This window comes from Bombina bombina, chromosome 1 (assembly GCF_027579735.1).
Source record: "Bombina bombina isolate aBomBom1 chromosome 1, aBomBom1.pri, whole genome shotgun sequence".
NCBI classification, from domain to species: domain Eukaryota; kingdom Metazoa; phylum Chordata; class Amphibia; order Anura; family Bombinatoridae; genus Bombina; species Bombina bombina.
In genome coordinates this window covers 1,020,723,991-1,020,750,504 of record NC_069499.1, presented here as the reverse complement: position 1 = coordinate 1,020,750,504, position 26,514 = coordinate 1,020,723,991, and the positions used below count along the sequence as shown (strand labels likewise).

The 26,514-nt window shown below is 42.8% G+C and overlaps 1 protein-coding gene across 4 annotated transcripts in view; it reads right to left on the bottom strand.

The window, feature by feature from the left end:
• The window catches only part of EPB41L1 (erythrocyte membrane protein band 4.1 like 1), a 418,010-nt gene that overhangs the window by 34,704 nt on the left and 356,792 nt on the right, over positions 1-26,514 (bottom strand). For all 4 annotated transcript variants that reach the window (XM_053715999.1, XM_053715997.1, XM_053715935.1 and 1 more), the window contains one exon: positions 16,237-16,302. In XM_053715999.1, coding sequence (XP_053571974.1) covers positions 16,237-16,302 — 66 coding nt within the window. The remainder of the gene's footprint in view (positions 1-16,236; positions 16,303-26,514) is intronic.

Genomic DNA, 26,514 nt, shown 5'->3' with positions numbered 1-26,514 from the left:
AAGTAATGCTGCTGACAGGAACCTACAGTAATGCTGCTGCTGACAGGAACCTACAGTAATGCTACTGGCAGGAACCTACAGTAATGCTGCTGCTGACAGGAACCTACAGTAATGCTGCTGCTGACAGGAACCACAAGTAATGCTACTGGCAGGAACCTACAGTAATGCTGCTGCTGACAGGATCCTACAGTAATGCTGCTGCTGACAGGAACCTACAGTAATGCTGCTGCTGACTGGAACCAAAAGTAATGCTGCTGACAGGAACCTACAGTAATGCTGCTGCTGACAGGAACCTACAGTAATGCTACTGGCAGAAACCTACAGTAATGATACTGGCAGGAACTTACAGTAATGCTGCTGCTGACAGGAACCTACAATAATGCTACTGGTAGGAACCCACAGTAATGCTGCTGCTGACAGGAACCTACAGTAATGCTACTAGCAGGAACCTACAGTAATGCTACTGCTAACAGGAACCTACAGTAATGCTACTGCTAACAGGAACCTACAGTAATGCTACTGCTGACAGGAACCTACAGTAATGCTACTGGCAGGAACCTACAGTAATGCTACTGCTAACAGGAACCTACAGTAATGCTACTGCTGACAGGAACCTACAGTAATGCTACTGGCAGGAACCTACAGTAATGCTGCTGCTGACAGGAACCTACATTAATGCTGCTGCTGACAGGAACCTACAGTAATGCTACTCGCAGGAACCTACAGTAATGCTGCTGCTGACAGGAACCTACAGTAATGCTACTGGCAGTAACCTACAGTAATGCTGCTGACAGGAACCTACAGTAATGCTACTGGCAGGAACCTACAGTAATGCTGCTGCTGACAGGAACCTATAGTAATACTGCTACTGACAGTAACCTACAGTAATGCTGCTGCTTACAGGAACCTACAGTAATGCTACTGGCAGGAACCTACAGTAATGCTGCTGCTGACAGGAACCTACAGTAATACTGCTGGCAGGAACCTACAATAATGCTGCTGCTGCTGCTGCTGACAGGAACCTACAGTAATGCTGCTGCTGACAGGAACCTACAGTAATGCTGCTGACAGGAACCTACAGTAATGCTGACAGGAACCTACAGTAATGCTACTGGCAGGAACCTACAGTAATGCTACTGCTGACAGGAACCTACAGTAATGCTATTGGCAGGAACCTACAGTAATGCTGCTGCTGAGAGGAACCTACAGTAATACTGCTGCTGACAGGAACCTACAGTAATGCTACTGGCAGGAACCCACAGTAATGCTGCTGACAGGAACCTACAGTAATGCTACTGGCAGGAACCTACAGTAATGCTGCTGACAGGAACCTACAGTAATACTGCTGCTGACAGGAACCTACAGTAATGCTACTGGCAGGAACCTACAGTAATGCTGCTGCTGACAGGAACCTACAGTAATGCTACTGGCAGGAACCTACAGTAATGCTGCTGACAGGAACCTACAGTAATGATACTGGCAGGAACCTACAGTAATGCTGCTGACAGGAACCCAAAGTAATGCTGTTGCAGACAAGAATCTACAGTAATGCTGCTGCTGACAGGAACCTACAGTAATGCTACTGGCAGGAACCTACAGTAATGCTGCTGACAGGAACCTATAGTAATGCTGCTGCTGACAGGAACCCAAAGTAATGCTGTTGCAGACAGGAATCTACAGTAATGCTGCTGCTGTCAGGAACCTACAGTAATGCTGTTGCAGACAGGAACCTACAGTAATGCTGTTGCAGAGAGGAACCTACAGTAATGCTGCTGTCATGAACCTACAGTAATGCTGCTGCTGACAGGAACCTACAGTAATGCTGTTGCAGACAGGAACCTACAGCAATGCTGCTGCTGACAGGAACCTACAGTAATGCTGTTGCAGACAGGAACCTACAGTAATGCTGTTGCAGACAGGAACCTACAGTAATGCTGCTGACAGGAACCTACAGTAATGCTACTGCTGACAGGAACCTACAGTAATGCTACTGGCAGGAACCTACAGTAATACTGCTGCTGACAGGAACCTACAGTACTACTGCTGCTGACAGGAACCTACAGTAATGCTGTACAAATACAAACATAATGTACAGTTTTAATAAATTATATTGTATCAGCAGTATATCTTACATCACTTTTTGCTGTTGTGCATTATGTTCTAGTGGCTTTTCAATGTTTATTACAAAACGGGAATAAATCGCAAGAGTATCAGTGAAGAGGAAAGCATCTCATTTTTTAAGCCAGAAACTTAACCCTTTCCTGACGGAGCTAATTTGTCTTTATCAGAACAAAGTTCCAATATAAACAAATTGCAATCACGCGACTGTTCATGTGATTGGGTGATTTCAATGATGGGATCAAGTCAGTGGGGAATGCCTATGATGCTAGGCACACACTCCAGCCCGCAATCCCATTTACCAAGCATCTAGGGCTTCAGGACAGCCAAACGGCTAGGATGTTCGATGCCGTCCTAAAGGTACTAAAGCCCAGTTCTTAGGTGGCTGAAATCACCCTGATCCGATACGATCAGGATGATTAACAGCCCTTGCTAGTGTCTGATTAGCAGCCAGTGAGCAGAGGGCGGCTATAGCGAATCATGTCTGCTCACCATTTAATAAATTTACCCCATGTCTCTCTAGCTTTCACTGAATAGTAAGCCATCTCACATTACTCTAGAAGATTTATGATATCAAGTTAGATATGCCTACCAGTAGAGACCCCAGCCCCCTTGTAGGACTGTGACAGGAAGTAATGGATACTGCACAAAGTTTAAAAAAGAAATAAAAGGTATGATGAATAATACATATTGCAATGATTTCTATAAGTATAACCGGATGCTTTGTATTTTTTTATTACAATAATGAAACAGAATGTTTTCTATCCCTTTAACGTGACATGAAACCCACATTTTTCTTTCATTATTCAGATAAGGCATACAATTTTAAACAACTTTCTTTTGTTATCTAATTTGTTTGGTTCTGTTCTCTTGGTATCTTTTGTTAAATAGCATACCTAGGTAAGCTCAGAAACTAGAACCTAGCTGCTGATTGGTGGCTGCACATATATACCTCTTATAATTGGCTTATGGATGTGTTCAGCTAGCTCCCAGTAGTGCAGTAGAAAAAAAGGCTTTAAAAAAAAGTACCTTTGAGGGTTCATTACATCACAGGTTGAAGTGCCTATGTATAGTGGGCATCTGGGATTCTTGGGTTAGCAATTCAGCTGTGTTTTTATTTTTTATTATTTAAATTATATTTAATTGTATTATTTTACTTTTGGTTATGTTGCTTCCTAATGTCATCTAATATAGCTGTATGTAATGTAAGTATTTTTTGCCCATGTGCAAAACCATTGTTACAATCAAAAGCTTTCTGGGGTACTCAGTAATATGTGTAAAAGTGTTGCCTGTGGTTTATCATGGCAGGAACTTACAGTAATGCTGCTGCTGACAGGAACCTACAGTAATGCTACTGGTAGGAACCCACAGTAATGCTGCTGCTGACAGGAACCTACAGTAATGCTACTAGCAGGAACCTACAGTAATGCTACTGCTGACAGGAACCTACAGTAATGATACTGGCAGGAACCTACAGTAATGCTACTGCTAACAGGAACCTACAGTAATGCTACTGCTAACAGGAACCTACAGTAATGCTACTGCTGACAGGAACCTACAGTAATGCTACTGGCAGGAACCTACAGTAATGCTACTGCTAACAGGAACCTACAGTAATGCTACTGCTGACAGGAACCTACAGTAATGCTACTGGCAGGAACCTACAGTAATGCTGCTGCAGACAGGAACCTACAGTAATGCTGCTGCTGACAGGAACCTACAGTAATGCTACTCGCAGGAACCTACAGTAATGCTGCTGCTGACAGGAACCTACAGTAATGCTACTGGCAGTAACCTACAGTAATGCTGCTGACAGGAACCTACAGTAATGCTACTGGCAGGAACCTACAGTAATACTGCTGCTGACAGGAACCTATAGTAATACTGCTACTGACAGTAACCTACAGTAATGCTGCTGCTGACAGGAACCTACAGTAATGCTACTGGCAGGAACCTACAGTAATGCTGCCGCTGACAGGAACCTACAGTAATACTGCTGGCAGGAACCTACAATAATGCTGCTGCTGACAGAAACCTACAGTAATGCTGCTGACAGGAACCTACAGTAATGATGTTGCAGACAGGAACCTACAGTAATGCTGTTGCAGACAGGAACCTACAGTAATGCTGCTGCTGACAGGAACCTACAGTAATGATACTTGCAGGAACCTACAATAATGCTGCTGCTGACAGGAACCTACAGTAATGCTGCTGCTGACAGGAACCTACAGTAATGATAGATACTGGCAGGAACCTATAGTAATGCTGCTGCTGACAAGAACCGACACTAATGCTACTGCTGACAGGAACCTACAGTAATGCTGCTGCTGACAGGAACCTACAGTAATGCTACTGGCAGGAACCTACAGTAATGCTACTGCTGACAGGAACCTACAGTAATGCTATTGGCAGGAACCTACAGTAATGCTGCTGCTGAGAGGAACCTACAGTAATACTGCTGCTGACAGGAACCTACAGTAATGCTACTGGCAGGAACCTACAGTAATGCTGCTGACAGGAACCTACAGTAATGCTACTGGCAGGAACCTACAGTAATGCTGCTGACAGGAACCTACAGTAATACTGCTGCTGACAGGAACCTACAGTAATGCTACTGGCAGGAACCTACAGTAATGCTGCTGGTGACAGGAACCTACAGTAATGCTACTGGCAGGAACCTACAGTAATGCTGCTGACAGGAACCTACAGTAATGATACTGTCATGAACCTACAGTAATGCTGCTGCTGACAGGAACCTACAGTAATGCTGTTGCAGACAGGAACCTACAGCACTGCTGCTGCTGCCAGGAACCTACAGTAATGCTGTTGCAGACAGGAACCTACAGTAATGCTGCTGCTGACAGGAAACTACAGTAATGCTGCTGACAGGAACCTACAGTAATGCTGCTGCTGACAGGAACCTACAGTAATGATGTTGCAGACAGGAACCTATAGTAATGCTGTTGCAGACAGGAACCTACAGTAATGCTGCTGCTGACAGGAACCTACAGTAATGATACTTGCAGGAACCTACAGTAATGCTGCTGCTGACAGGAACCTACAGTAATGCTGCTGCTGACAGGAACCTACAGTAATGATAGATACTGGCAGGAACCTATAGTAATGCTGCTGCTGACAAGAACCGACACTAATGCTACTGCTGACAGGAACCTACAGTAATGCTGCTGCTGACAGGAACCTACAGTAATGCTACTGGCAGGAACCTACAGTAATGCTACTGCTGACAGGAACCTACAGTAATGCTATTGGCAGGAACCTACAGTAATGCTGCTGCTGAGAGGAACCTACAGTAATACTGCTGCTGACAGGAACCTACAGTAATGCTACTGGCAGGAACCTACAGTAATGCTGCTGACAGGAACCTACAGTAATGCTACTGGCAGGAACCTACAGTAATGCTGCTGACAGGAACCTACAGTAATACTGCTGCTGACAGAAACCTACAGTAATGCTACTGGCAGGAACCTACAGTAATGCTGCTGGTGACAGGAACCTACAGTAATGCTACTGGCAGGAACCTACAGTAATGCTGCTGACAGGAATCTACAGTAATGATACTGGCAGGAACCTACAGTAATGCTGCTGACAGGAACCCAAAGTAATGCTGTTGCAGACAAGAATCTACAGTAATGCTGCTGCTGACAGGAACCTACAGTAATGCTACTGGCAGGAACCTACAGTAATGCTGCTGACAGGAACCTATAGTAATGCTGCTGCTGACAGGAACCCAAAGTAATGCTGTTGCAGACAGGAATCTACAGTAATGCTGCTGCTGTCAGGAACCTACAGTAATGCTGTTGCAGACAGGAACCTACAGTAATGCTGTTGCAGACAAGAACCTACAGTAATGCTACTGTCATGAACCTACAGTAATGCTGCTGCTGACAGGAACCTACAGTAATGCTGTTGCAGACAGGAACCTACAGCACTGCTGCTGCTGCCAGGAACCTACAGTAATGCTGTTGCAGACAGGAACCTACAGTAATGCTGTTGCAGACAGGAACCTACAGTAATGCTGCTGACAGGAACCTACAGTAATGCTACTGCTGACAGGAACCTACAGTAATGCTACTGGCAGGAACCTACATTAATACTGCTGCTGACAGGAACCTACAGTACTACTGCTGCTGACAGGAACCTACAGTAATGCTGCTGCTAACAGGAACCTACAGTAATACTGCTGCTTACAGGAACCTACAGTAATACTGCTGCTGACAGGAACCTACAGTAATGCTACTGGCAGGAACCTACAGTAATGCTACTGGCAGGAACCTACAGTAATGCTGCTGCTAACAGGAACCTACAGTAATACTAGTGCTGCTGATAGGAACCTACAGTAATGCTGCTGCCGACAGGAACCTACAGTAATGCTACTGGCAGGAACCTACAGTAATGCTGCTGCTGACAGGAACCTACAGTAATACTGCTGCTGACAGGAACCTACAGTAATGCTACTGGCAGGAACCTACAGTAATGCTGCTGGTGACAGGAACCTACAGTAATGCTACTGGCAGGAACCTACAGTAATGCTGCTGACAGGAACCTACAGTAATGATACTGGCAGGAACCTACAGTAATGCTGCTGACAGGAACCCAAAGTAATGCTGTTGCAGACAAGAATCTACAGTAATGCTGCTGCTGACAGGAACCTACAGTAATGCTACTGGCAGGAACCTACAGTAATGCTGCTGACAGGAACCTATAGTAATGCTGCTGCTGACAGGAACCCAAAGTAATGCTGTTGCAGACAGGAATCTACAGTAAAGCTGCTGCTGTCAGGAACCTACAGTAATGCTGTTGCAGACAGGAACCTACAGTAATGCTGCTGTCATGAACCTACAGTAATGCTGCTGCTGACAGGAACCTACAGTAATGCTGTTGCAGACAGGAACCTACAGCAATGCTGCTGACAGGAACCTACAGTAATGCTGTTGCAGACAGGAACCTACAGTAATGCTGTTGCAGACAGGAACCTACAATAATGCTGCTGACAGGAACCTACAGTAATGCTACTGCTGACAGGAACCTACAGTAATGCTACTGGCAGGAACCTACAGTAATACTGCTGCTGACAGGAACCTGCAGTACTACTGCTGCTGACAGGAACCTACAGTAATGCTGCTGCTAACAGGAACCTACAGTAATACTGCTGCTTACAGGAACCTACAGTAATACTGCTGCTGACAGGAACCTACAGTAATGCTACTGGCAGGAACCTACAGTAATGCTGCTGCTAACAGGAACCTACAGTAATACTGCTGCTGATAGGAACCTACAGTAATGCTGCTGCTGACAGGAACCTACAGTAATTCTGCTGCTAACAGGAACCTACAGTAATACTGCTGCTGATAGGAACCTACAGTAATGCTGCTGCCGACAGGAACCTACAGTAATGCTACTGGCAGGAACCTACAGTAATGCTGCTGCTGACAGGAACCTACAGTAATACTGCTGCTGACAGGAACCTACAGTAATGCTGCTGCTGACAGGAACCTACAGTAATGCTGCTGCTAACAGGAACCTACAGTAATACTGCTGCTGACAGGAACCTATAGTAATGCTACTGCTGACAGGAACCTACAGTAATACTGCTGCTGACAGGAACCTATAGTAATGCTACTGGCAGGAACCTACAGTAATGCTGCTGACAGGAACCTACAGTAATGCTACTGGCAGGAAACTTCAGTAATGCTGCTGCTGACAGGAACCTACAGTAATGCTACTGGCAGGAACCTACAGTAATGCTGCTGCTGACAGGAACCTACAGTAATACTGCTGCTGAATGGAACCTACAGTAATGCTACCGGCAGGAACCTACAGTAATGCTGCTGACAGGAACCTACAGTAATACTGCTGGCAGGAACCTACAGTAATGCTGCTGCTGACATGAACCTACAGTAATGCTGCTGACAGGAACCTACAGTAATACTGCTGCTGACAGGAACCTACAGTAATGCTGCTGACAGGAACCTACAGTAATGCTGTTGCAGACAGGAACCTACAGTAATGCTGCTGACAGGAACCTACAGTAATGCTACTGGCAGGAACCTACAGTAATGCTGCTGCTAACAGGAACCTACAGTAATGCTGCTGCTAACAGGAACCTACAGTAATACTGCTACTGGCAGGAACCTACAGTAATACTGCTGCTGACAGGAACCTACAGTAATGCTACTGGCAGGAACCTACAGTAATGCTACTGGCAGGAACCTACAGTAATGCTGCTGCTGACAGGAACCTACAGTAATACTGCTGGCAGGAACCTACAATAATGCTGCTGCTGACAGGAACCTACAGTAATGCTGCTGCTGACAGGAACCTAGAGTAATGCTGCTGACAGGAACCTACAGTAATGCTGTTGCAGACAAGAATCTACAGTAATGCTGCTGCTGACAGGAACCTACAGTAATGCTACTGGCAAGAACCTACAGTAATGCTGCTGACAGGAACCTATAGTAATGCTGCTGCTGACAGGAACCCAAAGTAATGCTGTTGCAGACAGGAATCTACAGTAATGCTGCTGCTGTCAGGAACCTACAGTAATGCTGTTGCAGACAGGAACCTACAGTAATGCTGTTGCAGACAGGAACCTACAGTAATGCTGTTGCAGACAGGAACCTACAGTAATGCTGCTGTCATGATCCTACAGTAATGCTGCTGCTGACAGGAATCTACAGTAATGCTGTTGCAGACAGGAACCTACAGTAATGCTGTTGCAGACAGGAACCTACAGTAATGCTGTTGCAGACAGGAACCTACAGTAATGCTGTTGCAGACAGGAACCTACAGTAATGCTGCTGCTGACAGGAAACTACAGTAATGCTGCTGACAGGAACCTACAGTAATGCTGCTGCTGACAGGAACCTACAGTAATGATGTTGCAGACAGGAACCTATAGTAATGCTGTTGCAGACAGGAACCTACAGTAATGCTGCTGCTGACAGGAACCTACAGTAAGGATACTTGCAGGAACCTACAGTAATGCTGCTGCTGACAGGAACCTACAGTAATGATAGATACTGGCAGGAACCTATAGTAATGCTGCTGCTGACAAGAACCGACACTAATGCTACTGCTGACAGGAACCTACAGTAATGCTGCTGCTGACAGGAACCTACAGTAATGCTACTGGCAGGAACCTACAGTAATGCTACTGCTGACAGGAACCTACAGTAATGCTATTGGCAGGAACCTACAGTAATGCTGCTGCTGAGAGGAACCTACAGTAATACTGCTGCTGACAGGAACCTACAGTAATGCTACTGGCAGGAACCTACAGTAATGCTGCTGACAGGAACCTACAGTAATGCTACTGGCAGGAACCTACAGTAATGCTGCTGACAGGAACCTACAGTAATACTGCTGCTGACAGGAACCTACAGTAATGCTACTGGCAGGAACCTACAGTAATGCTGCTGGTGACAGGAACCTACAGTAATGCTACTGGCAGGAACCTACAGTAATGCTGCTGACAGGAACCTACAGTAATGATACTGGCAGGAACCTACAGTAATGCTGCTGACAGGAACCCAAAGTAATGCTGTTGCAGACAAGAATCTACAGTAATGCTGCCGCTGACAGGAACCTACAGTAATGCTACTGGCAGGAACCTATAGTAATGCTGCTGACAGGAACCCAAAGTAATGCTGTTGCAGACAGGAATCTACAGTAATGCTGCTGCTGTCAGGAACCTACAGTAATGCTGTTGCAGACAGGAACCTACAGTAATGCTGTTGCAGACAGGAACCTACAGTAATGCTGCTGTCATGAACCTACAGTAATGATGCTGCTGACAGAAACCTACAGTAATGCTGTTGCAGACAGGAACCTACAGCAATGCTGCTGCTGACAGGAACCTACAGTAATGCTGTTGCAGACAGGAACCTACAGTAATGCTGTTGCAGACAGGAACCTACAGTAATGCTGCTGACAGGAACCTACAGTAATGCTACTGCTGACAGGAACCTACAGTAATGCTACTGGCAGGAACCTACATTAATACTGCTGCTGACAGGAACCTACAGTACTACTGCTGCTGACAGGAACCTACAGTAATGCTGCTGCTAACAGGAACCTACAGTAATACTGCTGCTTACAGGAACCTACAGTAATACTGCTGCTGACAGGAACCTACAGTAATGCTACTGGCAGGAACCTACAGTAATGCTGCTGCTAACAGGAACCTACAGTAATACTGCTGCTGATAGGAACCTACAGTAATGCTGCTGCCGACAGGAACCTACAGTAATGCTACTGGCAGGAACCTACAGTAATGCTGCTGCTGACAGGAACCTACAGTAATACTGCTGCTGACAGGAACCTACAGTAATGCTGCTGCTGACAGGAACCTACAGTAATGCTGCTGCTGACAGGAACCTACAGTAATACTGCTGCTGACAGGAACCTATAGTAATGCTACTGCTGACAGGAACCTACAGTAATACTGCTGCTGACAGGAACCTATAGTAATGCTACTGGCAGGAACCTACAGTAATGCTGCTGACAGGAACCTACAGTTATGCTACTGGCAGGAAACTTCAGTAATGCTGCTGCTGACAGGAACCTACAGTAATGCTACTGGCAGGAACCTACAGTAATGCTGCTGCTGACAGGAACCTACAGTAATACTGCTGCTGAATGGAACCTACAGAAATGCTACCGGCAGGAACCTACAGTAATGCTGCTGACAGGAACCTACAGTAATACTGCTGGCAGGAACCTACAGTAATGCTGCTGCTGACATGAACCTACAGTAATGCTGCTGACAGGAACCTACAGTAATACTGCTGCTGACAGGAACCTACAGTAATGCTGCTGACAGGAACCTACAGTAATGCTGTTGCAGACAGGAACCTACAGTAATGCTGCTGACAGGAACCTACAGTAATGCTACTGGCAGGAACCTACAGTAATGCTGCTGCTAACAGGAACCTACAGTAATGCTGCTGCTAACAGGAACCTACAGTAATACTGCTACTGGCAGGAACCTACAGTAATACTGCTGCTGACAGGAACCTACAGTAATGCTACTGGCAGGAACCTACAGTAATGCTACTGGCAGGAACCTACAGTAATGCTGCTGCTGACAGGAACCTACAGTAATACTGCTGGCAGGAACCTACAATAATGCTGCTGCTGACAGGAACCTACAGTAATGCTGCTGCTGACAGGAATCTAGAATAATGCTGCTGACAGGAACCTACAGTAATGCTGTTGCAGACAAGAATCTACAGTAATGCTGCTGCTGACAGGAACCTACAGTAATGCTACTGGCAGGAAACTACAGTAATGCTGCTGACAGGAACCTATAGTAATGCTGCTGCTGACAGGAACCCAAAGTAATGCTGTTGCAGACAGGAATCTACAGTAATGCTGCTGCTGTCAGGAACCTACAGTAATGCTGTTGCAGACAGGAATCTACAGTAATGCTACTGCTGACTGGAACCTACAGTAATGCTGCTGCTGACAGGAACCTACAGTAATGCTACTGGCAGGAACCTACAGTAATGCTACTGCTGACAGGAACCTACAGTAATGCTATTGGCAGGAACCTACAGTAATGCTGCTGCTGAGAGGAACCTACAGTAATAATGCTGCTGACAGGAACCTACAGTAATGCTACTGGCAGGAACCTACAGTAATGCTGCTGACAGGAACCTACAGTAATGCTACTGGCAGGAACCTACAGTAATGCTGCTGGTGACAGGAACCTACAGTAATGATACTGGCAGGAACCTACAGTAATGCTGCTGACAGGAACCCAAAGTAATGCTGTTGCAGACAAGAATCTACAGTAATGCTGCTGCTGACAGGAACCTACAGTAATGCTACTGGCAGGAACCTACAGTAATGCTACTGGCAGGAACCTACAGTAATGCTGCTGACAGGAACCTATAGTAATGCTGCTGCTGACAGGAACCCAAAGTAATGCTGTTGCAGACAGGAATCTACAGTAATGCTGCTGCTGTCAGGAACCTACAGTAATGCTGTTGCAGACAGGAACCTACAGTAATGCTGTTGCAGACAGGAACCTACAGTAATGCTGCTGTCATGAACCTAAAGTAATGCTGCTGCTGACAGGAACCTACAGTAATGCTGTTGCAGACAGGAACCTACAGCAATGCTGCTGCTGACAGGAACCTACAGTAATGCTGTTGCAGACAGGAACCTACAGTAATGCTGTTGCAGACAGGAACCTACAGTAATGCTGCTGACAGGAACCTACAGTAATGCTACTGCTGACAGGAACCTACAGTAATGCTACTGGCAGGAACCCACAGTAATACTGCTGCTGACAGGAACCTACAGTACTACTGCTGCTGACAGTAACCTACAGTAATGCTGCTGCTAACAGGAACCTACAGTAATACTGTTGCTTACAGGAACCTACAGTAATACTGCTGCTGACAGGAACCTACAGTAATGCTACTGGCAGGAACCTACAGTAATGCTGCTGCTAACAGGAACCTACAGTAATACTGCTGCTGATAGGAACCTACAGTAATGCTGCTGACAGGAACCTACATTAATGCTACTGGCAGGAACCTACAGTAATGCTGCTGACAGAAACCTACAGTAATGCTGCTGCTGACAGGAACCTACAGTAATACTGCTGCTGACAGGAACCTATAGTAATGCTACTGCTGACAGGAACCTACAGTAATACTGCTGCTGACAGGAACCTATAGTAATGCTACTGGCAGGAACCTACAGTAATGCTGCTGACAGGAACCTACAGTAATGCTACTGGCAGGAAACTTCAGTAATGCTGCTGCTGACAGGAACCTACAGTAATGCTACTGGCAGGAACCTACAGTAATGCTGCTGCTGACAGGAACCTACAGTAATACTGCTGCTGAATGGAACCTACAGTAATGCTACCGGCAGGAACCTACAGTAATGCTGCTGACAGGAACCTACAGTAATACTGCTGGCAGGAACCTACAGTAATGCTGCTGCTGACATGAACCTACAGTAATGCTGCTGACAGGAACCTACAGTAATACTGCTGCTGACAGGAACCTACAGTAATGCTGCTGACAGGAACCTACAGTAATGCTGTTGCAGACAGGAACCTACAGTAATGCTGCTGACAGGAACCTACAGTAATGCTACTGGCAGGAACCTACAGTAATGCTGCTGCTAACAGGAACCTACAGTAATGCTGCTGCTAACAGGAACCTACAGTAATACTGCTACTGGCAGGAACCTACAGTAATACTGCTGCTGACAGGAACCTACAGTAATGCTACTGGCAGGAACCTACAGTAATGCTACTGGCAGGAACCTACAGTAATGCTGCTGCTGACAGGAACCTACAGTAATACTGCTGGCAGGAACCTACAATAATGCTGCTGCTGACAGGAACCTACAGTAATGCTGCTGCTGACAGGAACCTAGAGTAATGCTGCTGACAGGAACCTACAGTAATGCTGCTGCTGAGAGGAACCTACAGTAATGCTGCTGCTGACAGGAACCTACAGTAATGCTGCTGACAGGAACCTACAGTAATGCTGCTGCTGACAGGAACCTACAGTAATGCTGCTGACAGGAACCTACAGTAATGCTGCTGCTGACAGGAACCTACAGTAATGCTGCTGCTGACAGGAACCTACAGTAATGCTGCTGCTGACAGGAACCTACAGTAATGCTGCTGCTGACAGGAACCTACAGTAATGCTGCTGACAGGAACCTACAGTAATGCTGCTGCTGACAGGAACCTACAGTAATGCTGCTGCTGAGAGGAGCCTACAGTAATACTGCTGCTGACAAGAACCTACAGTAATTCTGCTGACAGGAACCTACAGTAATGCTGCTGTTGACAGGAACCTGACACCTGCATTTTTGCTGGTGGTTTGTCAGTATATATGAGTTCCTCCAAAGCGCAGACGATATTGTTTTAATAGATAAAAAAATATAAACAGAAAGACAATACAAACATAATGTACAGTTTTAATAAATTATATTGTATCAGCAGTATATCTTACATCACTTTTTGCTGTTGTGCATTATGTTCTAGTGGCTTTTCAATGTTTATTACAAAACGGGAATAAATCGCAAGAGTATCAGTGAAGAGGAAAGCATCTCATTTTTTAAGCCAGAAACTTAACCCTTTCCTGACGGAGCTAATTTGTCTTTATCAGAACAAAGTTCCAATATAAACAAATTGCAATCACGCGACTGTTCATGTGATTGGGTGATTTCAATGATGTTATCAAGTCAGTGGGGAATGCCTATGATGCTAGGCACACACTCCAGCCCGCAATCCCATTTACCAAGCATCTAGGGCTTCAGGACAGCCAAACGGCTAGGATGTTCGATGCCGTCCTAAAGGTACTAAAGCCCAGTTCTTAGGTGGCTGAAATCACCCTGATCCGATACGATCAGGATGATTAACAGCCCTTGCTAGTGTCTGATTAGCAGCCAGTGAGCAGAGGGCGGCTATAGCGAATCATGTCTGCTCACCATTTAATAAATTTACCCCATGTCTCTCTAGCTTTCACTGAATAGTAAGCCATCTCACATTACTCTAGAAGATTTATGATATCAAGCTAGATATGCCTACCAGTAGAGACCCCAGCCCCCTTGTAGGACTGTGACAGGAAGTAATGGATACTGCACAAAGTTTAAAAAAGAAATAAAAGGTATGATGAATAATACATATTGCAATGATTTCTATAAGTATAACCGGATGCTTTGTATTTTTTTATTACAATAATGAAACAGAATGTTTTCTATCCCTTTAACGTGACATGAAACCCACATTTTTCTTTCATTATTCAGATAAGGCATACAATTTTAAACAACTTTCTTTTGTTTTCTAATTTGTTTGGTTCTGTTCTCTTGGTATCTTTTGTTAAATAGCATACCTAGGTAAGCTCAGAAACTAGAACCTAGCTGCTGATTGGTGGCTGCACATATATACCTCTTATAATTGGCTTATGGATGTGTTCAGCTAGCTCCCAGTAGTGCAGTAGAAAAAAAGGCTTTAAAAAAAAGTACCTTTGAGGGTTCATTACATCACAGGTTGAAGTGCCTATGTATAGTGGGCATCTGGGATTCTTGGGTTAGCAATTCAGCTGTGTTTTTATTTTTTATTATTTAAATTATATTTAATTGTATTATTTTACTTTTGGTTATGTTGCTTCCTAATGTCATCTAATATAGCTGTATGTAATGTAAGTATTTTTTGCCCATGTGCAAAACCATTGTTACAATCAAAAGCTTTCTGGGGTACTCAGTAATATGTGTAAAAGTGTCGCCTGTGGTTTATCATGTCCTTTAAGAAGTAAAAAATGGCTCTGTAAATGTGTTTGGAGCATTTGAATTGTAAAAAAGAAAAACAGGATAGGCATATATTAAAGTGAAAGTAAATGCTCACACAAACAAATAATGTAATGGATTCCTCATTTAACACTCTATGTAGTCGCTAACTTTTTTTTAAAATGTATTATTATTTTTTATATATTTACTATTTTTAGACTGTACCGTCTTTTATGTTCCTCTGCCCCCCCCCCCTCCGCTCATTTCCTGGTCTAGCTATATTTCAAGTAAGAGAGGTCCCACCCGCTCTTACGTGTTCATCCGTGCGCGCTCCCGTGCAGCTACATCCATTGCGCATGCATTAAACTATAAACTAAAATTCTGATTGATCCGATGTAACTATTTGCGATCGTGTTTGCCTGTTGTGGACAATGCGCATGCATAGTTGAAGTTGGGGGCATGAAGTGAGGATATTCAGACGCCACTGGGGGACCAATAAGAATAGTAAAGACAATATTCGTCATTTCTATATAAATAAAAATTTGGGATCCGGGCAGAGAGACGGCGAAATAAATATTCAGATTGAAAGGTCCCATTATAAGCTTATTCAATCATATAAAAAAAAAAAACATGAATTAAACGCGATTTTTATATATATAGTTTGCGTTGCGGCATAGAGGTGCTTCATACTTTACTTTCACTTTAAGTATAAGAACATTTTTACCAAAATAATAATGAAAAAATATACTTCTGACTATAATTACTGCTGTGCACTTTAGAAAAGGAGGTTTGATTGATGGCTTTTGAAGCAAGTATAAAGAGATGTTAACAAACCTGTGCAGGGGTTACTGTCTCAGTGGTTACTGTCTGACTACTCACAACTGTCTCCTTTCCATCCACCTAGAAAAAGGGGAGAATAGGAAACGATAAAGGAAAAAGGCAAAAACATAATTTATGTAAGAACTTACCTGATAAATTCATTTCTTTCATATTAGCAAGAGTCCATGAGCTAGTGACATATGGGATATACAATCCTACCAGGAGGGGCAAAGTTTCCCAAACCTCAAAATGCCTATAAATACACCCCTCACCACACCCACAATTCAGTTTAACGAATAGCCAAGCAGTGGGGTGGTAAAGAAAGGAGTAGAAAGCATCAACAAAGGAAATTTGGAAATAATTGTGCTTTATACAAAACATCATAACCACCATAAAAAGGGTGGGCCTCATGGATTCTTGCCAATATGAAAGAAATTAATTTATCAGGTAAGTTCTTACATAAATTATGTTTTCTTTCATGTAATTGGCAAGAGTCCATGAGCTAGTGACATATGGGAAATCAATACCCAAGATTTGGAGTCTTCCACTCAAGAGTCACTAGAGAGGGAGGGAATAAAAATAAAAACAGCCATATTCCACTGAAAAAATTTATCCACAACCCAAAACAAAAATAAGTTTATTTCATCTTTGAAAGAAAAAAACTTAAATCAAAAGCAGAAGAGTCAAACTGAAACAGCTGCTTGAAGAACTTTTCTACCAAAAACTGCTTCCGAAGAAGCAAATACATAAAAATGTAAATGTATGCAAAGAGGACCAAGTCGCCGCTTTGCAAATCTGATCAACTGAAGCTTCATTCTTAAAAGCCCACGAAGTGGAAACTGATCTAGTAGAATGAGCTGTAATCCTCTGAGGCGGGGCCTGACCCGACTCCAAATAAGCTTGATGAATCAAAAGTTTCAACCAAGAAGCCAAGGAACTAGCAGAAGCCTTCTGACCTTTCCTAGGACCAGAAAATAAAACAGAACCAGAAAATAAAACAAATAGACTAGAAGTCTTCCTGAAATCTTTAGCAGCTTCTAAATAATATTTCAAAGCTCTTACCACATCCAAAGAATGTAAGGATCTCTCCAAAGAATTCTTAGGATTAGGACATAAGGAAGAGACAACAATTTCTCTACTAATGTTGATAGAATTCACAACCTTAGGTAAAAATTGAAAAGAAGTCCGCAAAACCCTGCCTCAGAAAAGGAGACTCACAAGAAAGAGCAGATAGCTCATAAACTCTTCTAGCAGAAGAGATAGCCAAAAGGAACAATGCTTCCCAAGAAAGTAGTTTAATGTCCAATGAATGCATAGGCTCAAATGGAGGAGCCCGTAACGCCTTCAGAACCAAATTAAGGCCTAGATTTGGAGTTCGGCGGGGAATGGGTGATAAAGGGATTATCTATATTTTTAAACAATAACAATTCTGGAGTAGACTGTCCCTTTAACCTGCACCCTGAAAGAACCTGTAGCAAAAAAAAATAATTTTTAATGTAAAATGCTGCAAACATAGGCCTAGATTTGGAGTTCGGCGGTAGCCGTCAAAACCAGCGTTAGAGGCTCCTAACGCTGGTTTTGGCCGGCCGCTGGTATTTGGAGTCAGTGATTAAAGGGTCTAACGCTCACTTTTCAGCCGCGACTTTTCCATACCGCAGATCCCCTTACGTCAATTGCGTATCCTATCTTTTCAATGGGATCTTTCTAACGCTGGTATTTAGAGTCGTTTCTGAAGTGAGCGTTAGAGCTCTAACGACAAAACTCCAGCCGCCTGAAAATAGCAGGAGTTAAGAGCTTTCTGGCTAACGCCGGTTTATAAAGCTCTTAACTACTGTACCCTAAAGTACACTAACACCCATAAACTACCTATGTACCCCTAAACCGAGGTCCCCCCACATCGCTGCCACTCGATTAAAATTTTTAACCCCTAATCTGCCGACCGCCACCTACGTTATACTTATGTACCCCTAATCTGCTGCCCCTAACCCCGCCGACCCCTATATTATATTTATTAACCCCTAACTTGCCCCCCACAACGTCGCCGCCAGCTACTTAAAATAATTAACCCCTAATCTTCCGACCGCAAATCGCCGCCACCTACGTTATCCCTATGTACCCCTAATCTGCTGCCCTAACATCGCCGACCCCTATATTATATTTATTAACCCCTAATCTGCCCCCTCAACGTCGCCGACACCTGCCTACACTTATTAACCCCTAATCTGCCGAGCGGACCTGAGCGCTACTATAATAAAGTTATGAACCCCTAACCCGCCTCACTAACCCTATCATAAATAGTATTAACCCCTAATCTGCCCTCCCTAACATCGCCGACACCTAACTTCAATTATTAACCCCTAATCTGCCGACCGGAGCTCACCGCTATTCTAATAAATTGATTAACCCCTAAAGCTAAGTCTAACCCTAACACTAACACCCCCCTAAGTTAAATATAATTTTTATCTAACGAAATAAATTAACTCTTATTAAATAAATGATTCCTATTTAAAGCTAAATACTTACCTGTAAAATAAATCCTAATATAGCTACAATATAAATTATAATTATATTATAGCTATTTTAGGATTAATATTTATTTTACAGGCAACTTTGTAATTATTTTAACCAGGTACAATAGCTATTAAATAGTTAAGAACTATTTAATAGTTACCTAGTTAAAATAATAACAAATTTACCTGTAAAATAAATCCTAACCTAAGATATAATTAAACCTAACACTACCCTATCAATAAAATAATTAAATAAACTACCTACAATTACCTACAATTAACCTAACACTACACTATCAATAAATTAATTAAACACAATTCCTACAAATAAATACAATTAAATAAACTAGCTAAAGTACAAACAAATAAAAAAGAACTAAGTTACAGAAAATAAAAAAATATTTACAAACATAAGAAAAATATTACAACAATTTTAAACTAATTACACCTACTCTAAGCCCCCTAATAAAATAACAAAGCCCCCCAAAATAAAAAAGTCCCTACCCTATTCTAAATTAAAAAAGTTACAAGCTCTTTTACCTTACCAGCCCTGAACAGGGCCCTTTGCGGGGCATGCCCCAAGAATTTCAGCTCTTTTGCCTGTAAAAGAATAAATACAATACCCCCCCCCCCAACATTACAACCCACCACCCACATACCCCTAATCTAACCCAAACCCCCCTTAAATAAACCTAACACTAAGCCCCTGAAGATCTTCCTACCTTGTCTTCACCATACCAGGTTCACCGATCCGTCCTGAAGAGCTCCTCCGATGTCCTGATCCAAGCCCAAGCGGGGGCTGAAGAGGTCCATGATCCGGTCAAAGTCTTCATCCAAGCGGGGCAGAAGAGGATCTTCCATCCGATTGAAGTCATCATCCAGGCGGCATCTTCTATGGTCTTCCATCCGGAGCGAAGCGGCAGGATCCAGAAGACCTCCAGCGCGGAACATCCATCCGGACCGACGACTGAACGACGAATGACTGTTCCTTTAAGGGACGTCATCCAAGATGGCGTCCCTCGAATTCCGATTGGCTGATAGGATTCTATCAGCCAATCGGAATTAAGGTAGGAATTTTCTGATTGGCTGATGGAATCAGCCAATCAGAATCTAGTTCAATCCGATTGGCCGATCCAATCAGCCAATCAGATTGAGCTCGCATTCTATTGGCTGATCGGAACAGCCAATAGAATGCGAGCTCAATCTGATTGGCTGATTGGATCAGCCAATCGGATTGAACTTGATTCTGATTGGCTGATTCCATCAGCCAATCAGAAAATTCCTACCTTAATTCCGATTGGCTGATAGAATCCTATCAGCCAATCGGAATTCGAGGGACGCCATCTTGGATGACGTCCCTTAAAGGAACAGTCATTCGTCGTTCAGTCGTCGGTCCGGATGGATGTTCCGCGCTGGAGGTCTTCTGGATCCTGCCGCTTCGCTCCGGATGGAAGACCATAGAAGATGCCGCCTGGATGATGACTTCAATCGGATGGAAGATCCTCTTCTGCCCCGCTTGGATGAAGACTTTGACCGGATCATGGACCTCTTCAGCCCCCGCTTGGGCTTGGATCAGGACATCGGAGGAGCTCTTCAGGACGGATCGGTGAACCTGGTATGGTGAAGACAAGGTAGGAAGATCTTCAGGGGCTTAGTGTTAGGTTTATTTAAGGGGGGTTTGGGTTAGATTAGGGGTATGTGGGTGGTGGGTTGTAATGTTGGGGGGGGGGGTATTGTATTTATTCTTTTACAGGCAAAAGAGCTGAAATTCTTGGGGCATGCCCCGCAAAGGGCCCTGTTCAGGGCTGGTAAGGTAAAAGAGCTTGTAACTTTTTTAATTTAGAATAGGGTAGGGAATTTTTTATTTTGGGGGGCTTTGTTATTTTATTAGGAGGCTTAGAGTAGGTGTAATTAGTTTAAAATTGTTGTAATATTTTTCTTATGTTTGTAAATATTTTTTTATTTTCTGTAACTTAGTTCTTTTTTATTTTTTTGTACTTTAGCTAGTTTATTTAATTGTATTTATTTGTAGGAATTGTGTTTAATTAATTTATTGATAGTGTAGTGTTAGGTTAATTGTAGGTAATTGTAGGTAGTTTATTTAATTATTTTATTGATAGGGTAGTGTTAGGTTTAATTATATCTTAGGTTAGGATTTATTTTACAGGTAAATTTGTTATTATTTTAACTAGGTAACTATTAAATAGTTCTTAACTATTTAATAGCTATTGTACCTGGTTAAAATAATTACAAAGTTGCCTGTAAAATAAATATTAATCCTAAAATAGCTATAATATAATTATAATTTATATTGTAGCTATATTAGGATTTATTTTACAGGTAAGTATTTAGCTTTAAATAGGAATCATTTATTTAATAAGAGTTAATTTATTTCGTTAGATAAAAATTATATTTAACTTAGGGGGGTGTTAGTGTTAGGGTTAGACTTAGCTTTAGGGGTTAATCAATTTATTAGAATAGCGGTGAGCTCCGGTCGGCAGATTAGGGGTTAATAATTGAAGTTAGGTGTCGGCGATGTTAGGGAGGGCAGATTAGGGGTTAATACTATTTATGATAGGGTTAGTGAGGCGGGTTAGGGGTTCATAACTTTATTATAGTAGCGCTCAGGTCCGCTCGGCAGATTAGGGGTTAATAAGTGTAGGCAGGTGTCGGCGACGTTGAGGGGGGCAGATTAGGGGTTAATAAATATAATATAGGGGTCGGCGGGGTTAGGGCAGCAGATTAGGGGTACATAGGGATAACGTAGGTGGCGGCGGTTTACGGAGCGGCAGATTAGGGGTTAAAAAAAATATGCAGGGGTCAGCGATAGCGGCGGCGGCAGATTAGGGGTTAATAAGTGTAAGGTTAGGGGTGTTTAGACTCGGGGTACATGTTAGAGTGTTAGGTGCAGACGTAGGAAGTGTTTCCCCATAGGAAACAATGGGGCTGCGTTAGGAGCTGAACGCTGCTTTTTTGCAGGTGTTAGGTTTTTTTCCAGCTCAAACAGTCCCATTGTTTCCTATGGGAGAATCGTGCACGAGCACGTTTTTGAGGCCGGCCGCGTCCGTAAGCAACTCTGGTATCGAGAGTTGCATTTGCGGTAAAAATGCTCTACGCTCCTTTTTTGGAGCCTAACGCAGCCTTTGTTTGAACTCTCGATACCAGAGTTAATTTTATGGTGCGGCCAGAAAAAAGCCCGCGGAGCGTTAACAGCCCTTTTACCGCCAAACTCCAAATCTAGGCCTAAGACTCCAAAGAGGAGAAATCGATTTAATGACAGGCTTAATACGAACTAAAGCCTGTACAAAACAGTGAATATCAGGAAGTATAGCAATCTTTCTGTGAAATAAAACAGAAAGAGCGGAGATTTGTCCTTTCAAGGAACTTGCAGACAAACCCTTATCCCAACCATCCTGAAGGAACTGTAAAATTCTAGGAATTCTAAAAGAATGCCAGGAGAATTTATGAGAAGAACACCATGAAATGTAAGTCTTCCAAACTCTATAATAAATTTACGAGCTTGTAACATAGTATTAATCACTGAGTCACAGAAACTTCTATGACTTAGAACTAAGCGTTCAATTGCCACACCTTCAAATTTAATGATTTGAGTTCCTGATGGAAAAACGGACCTTGAGATAGTAGGTCCGGCCGTAACGGAAGTGGCCAAGGCGGGAAACTGGACATCCGCATCAGATCCGCATACCAAAACCTGTGTGGCCATGCTGGAGCCACCAGCAACACAAAAGACTGTTCCATGATGATTTTGGAGATCACTCTTGGAAGGAGAACTAGAGGCGGGAAGATGTAAGCAGGATGATAACACCAAGGAAGTGTCAGTGCATCCACTGCTTCCGCCTGAACATCCCTGGACCTGGACAGGTATCTGGGAAGTTTCTTGTTTAGATGAGAGGCCATGAGATCTATCTCAGAAGACCCCACATCTGAACAATCTGAGAAAACACATCCGGATGGAGAGACCACTCCCCTGGATGTAAAGTCTGGCGGCTGAGATAATCCGCCTCCCAATTGTCTACACCTGGGATATGCACCGCAGAGATTAGACAGGAGCTGGATTTTGCCCAAGCAAGTATCTGAGATACTTCTTTCATAGCTTGGGGACTGTGAGTCCCACCCTGATGATTGACATAAGCCACGGTTGTGATATTGTCTGTCTGAAAACATATGAACGGTTCTCTCTTTAGCAGAGGCCAAAACTGAAGAGCCCTGAGAATTGCACGGAGTTCTAAAATATTTATTGGTAATCTCGCCTCTTGAGATTTCCAAACCCCTTGTGCTGTCAGAGATCCCCAAACAGCTCCCCAGCCTGAAAGACTCGCATCTGTTGAGATCACAGTCCAGGTTGGCCGAACAAAAGAGGCCCCTTGAACCAAACGATGGTGATCTATCCACCATGTCAGAGAGTGTCGTACATTGGGATTCAAGGATATTAATTGTGATATCTTTGTATAATCCCTGCACCATTGATTCAGCATGCAAAGCTGTAGAGGTGTCATATGAAAACGAGCAAAGGGGATCGCGTCCGATGCTGCAGTCATGAGACCTAAAACTTCCATGCACATAGCCACTGAAGAGAATGACTGAGACTGAAGATGCTGGCATGCTGCGACCAATTTTAAACGTCTCTTGTCTGTTAGAGACAGAGTCATGGACAATCTGATTCGTGTGAGATTCTGCAGTATGTAAAGACTGAGCTAATACCAAGATATCGTCCAAATAAGGAAACACCGCAATACCCTCTTCTCTGATTACAGATAGTAGGGCACCCAGAACCTTTGAAAAGATTCTTGGAGCTGTTGCTAGGCCAAATGGAAGAGCAACAAATTGGTAATGCTTGTCTAGAAAAGAGTATCTCAAAAACTGATAGTGTTCTGGATGAATCGGAATATGAAGGTATGCATCCTGCAAGTCTATTGTGGACATATAATGTCCTTGCTGAACAAAAGCCAGAATAGTCCTTATAGTCACCATCTTGAAAGTTGGTACTCTTACATAACGATTCAAAATTTTCAGATCCAGAACTGGTCTGAACAAATTTTCTTTCTTTGGTACAATGAATAGGTTTGAATAAAACCCCAAACCTTGTTCCTGAGGAGGAACTGGCATGATTACCCCTGAAGACTCCAGGTCTGAAACACACTTCAGAAAAGCCTGAGCTTTTACTGGATTTACAGGGATGTGTGAGAGAAAAAAATCTTCTCACAGGAGGTCTTACTTTGAATCCTATTCGATACCCTTGAGAAACAATGTTCTGAATCCAATGATTTTGGACAGATTTTATCCAAAAATCCTTGAAAAACCTTAATCTGCTCCCTACCAGCTGAGCTGGAATGAGGGCCGCACCTTCATGCGGATTTAGGGGCAGACTTTGGTTTCCTAAATGGCTTGGATTTATTCCAATTTGAGGAAGGCTTCCAACTGGAACCAGATTCCTTGGGAGGAGGATTGAGTTTTTGTTCCTTATTCTGACGAAAGGAACGAAGACGGTTAGAAGCCTTAGATTTACCCTTAGGTTTTTTATCCTGAGGCAAAAAAACTCCTTTTCCTCCAGTGATAGTTGAAATAATAGAATCCAACTGAGAACCAAATAAATTATTACCTTGGAAAGAAAGAGATAGTAATCTAGATTTAGATGTCATATCAGCATTCCAAGATTTAAGCCACAAAGCTCTTCTAGCTAATACAGCTAAAGACATGGATCTAACATAAATTTTGATAATATCAAAAATGGCATCACAAATAAAATTATTAGCATGTTGCAGTAAGCGAGCAATGCTAGATATGTCAGGATCCAATTCTCGTTGCGCTAAATTCTCCAACCAAAAAGTTGAGGCAGCCGCAAGATCAGCCAAAGAAATAGCAGGTCTGAGAAGATGACCTGAATATAAATAGGCCTTCCTTAGATAGGATTCAAGCTTCCTATCTAAAGGATCCTTAAAGGAAGTACTATCTTCCATAGGAATAGTGGTACGATTAGCAATAGTAGAAATAGCCCCATCAACTTTGGGGATTTTTTCCCAAAACTCTATAAATTTAGCTGGTAAAGGATACAATTTTTTAAACCTTGAAGAAGGAATAAAAGAAGTACCTGGCTTATTCCATTCCCTAGAAATCATATCAGAAATAGCCTCAGGAATTGGAAAACCCCTGGGGAAACCACAGGAGGTTTAAAAACAGCATTTAAACGTTTATTAGACTGAACGTCAATAGGACTGGTTACCTCAATATCCAAAGTAATTAACACTTCTTTTAATAAAGAACGCATATACTCTATTTTAAATAAATAAGTAGATTTGCCAGTGTCAATGTCTGAGGAAGGATCTTCTGAATCAGATAGATCCTTATCAGAAGAGGATAAATTATTATGTTGCTGGTCATTTGAAATTTCATCAGCTAGATGAGAAGTTTTAAAAAACCTTTTACGTTTATTAGAAGGTGGAAATGCAGACAAAGCCTTCAAAATAGAATCATAAACAGATTCTTTAAAATTTACAGGTATATCATGTACATTAGAAGTTGAAGGAACTGCAACTGGCAATGTACTATTACTGATGGAAACACTATCTGCATGTAAAAGTTTATCATGACAACTATTACAAATGACATTTGGTGGAATAATTTCTACACTTTTACAACAAATGCACTTAGCTTTGGTAGAACCGATGTCAGGCAGCAATGTTCCAGCAGAAACTTCTGAGGCAGGATCAGATTGGGACATCTTGCTCAATGTAAGAGAAAAAACAACATATAAAGCAAAATTATCTATTTCCTTATATGAAAGTTTCAGGAATGGGAAAAAATGCAAAAGCATAGGCCTCTGATAGAGGAAAAAACAAGAGGCAAACATCAATGGGGTATTGAAATAATGAAAAAATTTGGGGCCAAGTATGACGCGCAACGTAACGTAAACTTTTTTGGCGCCAAAAATAACCGGAAATGACACACTCGCGTCACTAATGATGCCGCCGTGTGAAAGGTCTCGGCCAAGAATGACGCAATAAAGTTTAGCATTTGACGCACCCGTGGACCTAATACCCGCAATAGCAAGAAGTAGTCAATTGAAAAAAAGACTAAAACCCCCGGTAAGAAATACATTTCTTAAAATGTTTAAATTCCCCAAATATGAAACTGACAGTCTGCTGAAGGAAATACATGAACCTGACTCATGGCAAATATAAGTACAATACATATATTTAGAACTTTATATAAATGCATAAAGTGCCAAACCATAGCTGAGGTGTCTTAAGTAATAAAAAACATACTTACCAAAAGACACCCATCCACATATAGCAGACAGCCAAACCAGAACTAAAACAGTTATTAGTAGAGGTAATGGTAAATTGAGAGTATATCGTCGATCTGAAAAGGGAGGTAGGAGATGAATCTCTACGACCGATAACAGAGAACCTATGAAATAGACCCCCGTTAGGGAAATCATCGTATTCAAATAAGTGATACTCCCTTCACGTCCCTCTGACATTCGCTGTACTCTGAGAGGAATCGGGCTTCAACAATGCTGAGAAGCGCATATCAACGTAGAAATCTTAGCACAAACTTACTTCACCACCTCCATAGGAGGCAAAGTTTGTAAAACTGAATTGTGGGTGTGGTGAGGGGTGTATTTATAGGCATTTTGAGGTTTGGGAAACTTTGCCCCTCCTGGTAGGATTGTATATCGCATATGTCACTAGCTCATGGACTCTTGCCAATTACATGAAAGAAAAAGACACGTCTAAAAATAAATGTTAACTTGTAATATCAC